Below are 3573 nucleotides of genomic sequence, written 5' to 3'. Positions count from 1 at the left end.
CATACGTCAGCATATTTATATATATATATATCTTCACATGTATAGATATATATTGAGATATATATTCTGTTGGGTAGATTGATGTGCATGTCGTGAAGAGGGTGTTGTTTTTTCTTGTTCTCTTTCTCGAGGGAGGGCACATGTAAAGGAAGACATTGGTATGTCTTTCTTTACATGTGTGGTATATGTTCCCCCTTCAACATCTCGCATGTGTATATTTTGTTCCTACCCATCTTCCTCATTCCCTCTTCCTATTCCTGTTGTTCCTCATACAGACCCGGAGGAGGAGAAGAAGAGTCGTATGTTTATCCGGGCGGAGGGTGTCGGCCACAGCTTCCTCCGCCTTCGAAGAGATGGCGAACATCGGTCGATTCAAGAAACCCTTCTTCTTCCTCTTCTGCTGTATATACACCTCAGCAAGAGAGTGTAGGAGGAGGAGTCGCGTCTTCGTCATCTTCCTGTTCGTCGTATTCTTCTCAGTCTTATTTTAACCATCGAGGGGGAGAAGGAGAAGAATCGTATCGGTCGCTCGGAGGTGGCTACAACACGACGATGAATAATAGTAGCTACAAGGTCCATCCGCAGCAAGGAGGAAGAGGAGAAGAAAGTTACGAAAACTCTTCTTCTTATTCTTATCAATCCCCTGCAGGAGGAGGAGAAGGAGGAGGAAGAGGCTACCCAGGTCCTCCTCACAATAATGGTGGGGCGGCCGCAGAGCTAGCGGGGAACATCCCCTCTAGATCAACTCTCTTCATCTTCATCTTAGCAGTTAAAGTAGTTATCCTAGTGGGACCACTAATAGTCCTCCTTCTTTTCTTCCTCTTGCGCGCTCGGGGGATTCGAGACAAGCAGCAGGAGGAGGAGGACGAGGAGGTGTATAGATAGATAGATTAAAGATAGATAGATAGATAGATTAAAGATAGATAGATTAAAGATAGATTAAAGATAGATAAGCGGGGTGGGGGGTGTTTTTGTTTCGCTTTTCTTGTTTGGAGTAGTTGGTCGAGAGAGAAGACAAGAGGGTCTAGAAGGAGTAGGATGATTTACTATTATGGGGGGGTGCATTTGCATGCGGAGACTTAGAGAAGAGCAGGCGAGGATAGATGGATGGATTGACTACAAAAAGAGGATCATGAAGAGGGGGACGAGGAGGGTGTTACATATCTACATATATAAATATACATATATATTTAGGGTTAGGGTATATATATATATATTTATATGGGTGTAGGACCGTATATAAGACGATTGATGGATGTGTCTCATTCATTTTTGTGGTAAGAGGAGAAGATGGAGGGCTTTTTTCTTTCTGACTTGACTACATTTTCTTCACGTATGGACGAGTCTGTCCTTTGTCTCATCATTATCTTTTTCTTCTTTCATGTTTGCAATCTTTCTGTCTCCTTGTCTCGAGGAGATTATCTTTCTGTGCGTTCATTTGGGTGTCTTTCTTCTGTGTGTTTCTGTCCCTTCTTTCAGGCTCTTATTATCACCCTAACAGCCATGACAGTGGTAACTCGATGCAATCGACATTAGCTAGCTCTTCTTACAATCGACGTATGACAGAAGGAGGAGAAGGAGAAGCAGCTCATCCCCACTATTCTCACCGCAACCCCCCTCCTCCTCAACATTCTTATTCTCCTCCCCTCACGTCTTCTTCTACATGGTCGGGTGGTAGCAGCAATACCAATAGCCATAGTAATAGTAATAGCCAGTATCATCTGCAGAATTCTTATTCAGCAGACGACTCGTATAGCCATAGCAGTAGTGGTGGTAGCTATCTCTCTTCTTCTGCTTCGTATGGTTCTCATCCTCCCCCTCATCATTCATTGGATTCTTCTTCATCCTCATTAGCTTCCAATTCTTCTCCTCCCGGTCCTTATTTCCACACTTCTTCTTCTCTCTCTTCACACCCCAACCTTGGCGAAGCGCCAGGAAGAAGAGAAGAGTTACCTGCCGGGGGAGGAGAGGCCATGAGAGAAGCCTCGGCGTCAGGAGGAAGAGGAGGAGGAGGAGGGCCTGCGCAGTCTTCTTCGTACTACCATTATAACTCGGGGGGGATGTCTTATCCTTCCTCTTCATCTTCTGCAGGGGCTTCTTCGTACAATAGCCACAGCGACAACAAGACTACGCCTTATATCACCCAGAGAGGGCCTTACACACATAGCAATAATAGAAACAATACTAGCCAAGCAGCAGGGAGAGGAGGAGTGGGGGGGGGATCGATGCTAGACCAGCCACAGCAGCAGAGGTATGAGAAAAAAAGAAGAAAACGGTCATGTGCATGCGCAGGATGGAATGGAAATCTCTATCATCATCCTGTACAGATTTCCTCTCTTTCTCTCGACTGGAGAGACGAGACGCCTCAAAAGAGTCACGTCTCTTCTTCAGCAAATCCTCAAGAATCTTCTATGAGCTTGATCACCCGCCTTCTCTATTCACTCTCTCTCTATATATATGTACATATACATAAGGATGCTATAGATAGATTAAAGATAGATAGATAGATAGATCTTTTTGTGTATCTTAGGTGGAAGAGGAGCTGAAGTAGGGGTGGGACTGGGTGTGTGAGTGGAGGTGTCTTTATGTCTTCTCTCAGTATGACAGGGCTGCTGCAAAAGGCTCGTCTTATATACGGACAAAGGAGGTGTACATCCACTTTGATCGTGAGTGGATAGGCACTCCCTCCATCCTCTCAGAAGCTCTCTCAAGAATTGACGTCATCCCTCTCCTTGTGAGATTTCTCTGCTATATCATAATGACTAAATAGTATCCTGCTTCATGTCTCCTTCCTGCACGGAATAAGTGAGACACGTGGCACCTTTTCAAACGTTCTACTGATGGTCCTTCCGCATCCGATCTAGCGCTCATGATGTCTGTGGCTTTGTTTTCTCTGTAGATACACTGGAGGAGGAGGAGGATATGATAGCTCTTCTTCTTCGTCCCGAGTGCATGCGCCGATTTCTTCTTCTTCGTCTTCTTCTTCTTCGTCCGCTCCATCGACAGCTGCGAAAAGTCGCTATGCGTATGGTCGATTTTAAACTCCCTCTTGTGAAAGAAACATATTCTCTTCTTTTTCTTTTCTTCTTCTCGCCGTTCTTGGATTTCTCACACAGCGTCTGCACAAGAAGAAGAGCGAGCGAAGACTTCTTCCCTGCTGCTTGCTGTGTGGTTTGAGCGAGTTTCCTTTGGGTCTCTCTCTCTCTCTTCTCAGAGATCTCTATATCTTTCCTGCGTCTTCTCTGTCTCTTTTCGTGTTTTCTTTCTGTCTCTTTTCTTTCTCTTCTAAACCCTTATCGGGGAAGACGATGATGTATCAAGCCGTCCCAAGAAGCAATTTTATGAATCGATAGATAGTATCTGCAGTGTATGTATCTCTTTATGTATGGATGGGTAGCGGTGTGTGGGTCTATGGAAATGCAGATAGGTAGGTAGACTGCCTGATCGTATTCTCTTTCTCTCAGTCAAGCCCCCTCCCTCTCCACCGTCGTCGTTGCGTCACGCGGAAAAATTACGTGCGAAAATCGCAGTCGTGGCTGATGCGTCGTCCACCATAGATAGATAGATAGATTA

The 3573-nt window shown here is 45.2% G+C and overlaps 1 protein-coding gene across 1 annotated transcript; it reads left to right on the top strand.

Moving 5' to 3' along the window:
• The first annotated feature begins 270 nt into the window (after nt 1-270).
• Nucleotides 271-3572, top strand: CSUI_004060 (uncharacterized protein). The gene is made up of 3 exons (XM_068064255.1): nt 271-700; nt 1480-2251; nt 2900-3572. Exons 1-3 carry the CDS (start codon nt 553-555, stop codon nt 3039-3041), a joined length of 1062 nt encoding a protein of 353 aa, XP_067923777.1. The 5' UTR covers nt 271-552; the 3' UTR covers nt 3042-3572.
• Nucleotide 3573: the final 1 nt, after the last annotated feature.

Source organism: Cystoisospora suis (assembly GCF_002600585.1).
Source record: "Cystoisospora suis strain Wien I chromosome Unknown contig_1821, whole genome shotgun sequence".
Lineage (NCBI taxonomy): Eukaryota > Apicomplexa > Conoidasida > Eucoccidiorida > Sarcocystidae > Cystoisospora > Cystoisospora suis.
The sequence above is the reverse complement of the archived record's forward strand: the minus strand, read 5'-3'. Positions and strand labels throughout refer to the sequence as shown.

Coding starts and splice junctions, on each gene's coding strand:
- CSUI_004060 (XM_068064255.1), top strand. CDS start 553: ATGAATAATAGTAGCTACAAGGTCCATCCGCAGCAAGGAGGAAGAGGA. Junction 701..1,479: donor AGGTCCTCCTCACAATAATG/GTGGGGCGGCCG, acceptor CCCTTCTTTCAG/GCTCTTATTATCACCCTAAC. Junction 2,252..2,899: donor GACCAGCCACAGCAGCAGAG/GTATGAGAAAAA, acceptor TTTTCTCTGTAG/ATACACTGGAGGAGGAGGAG.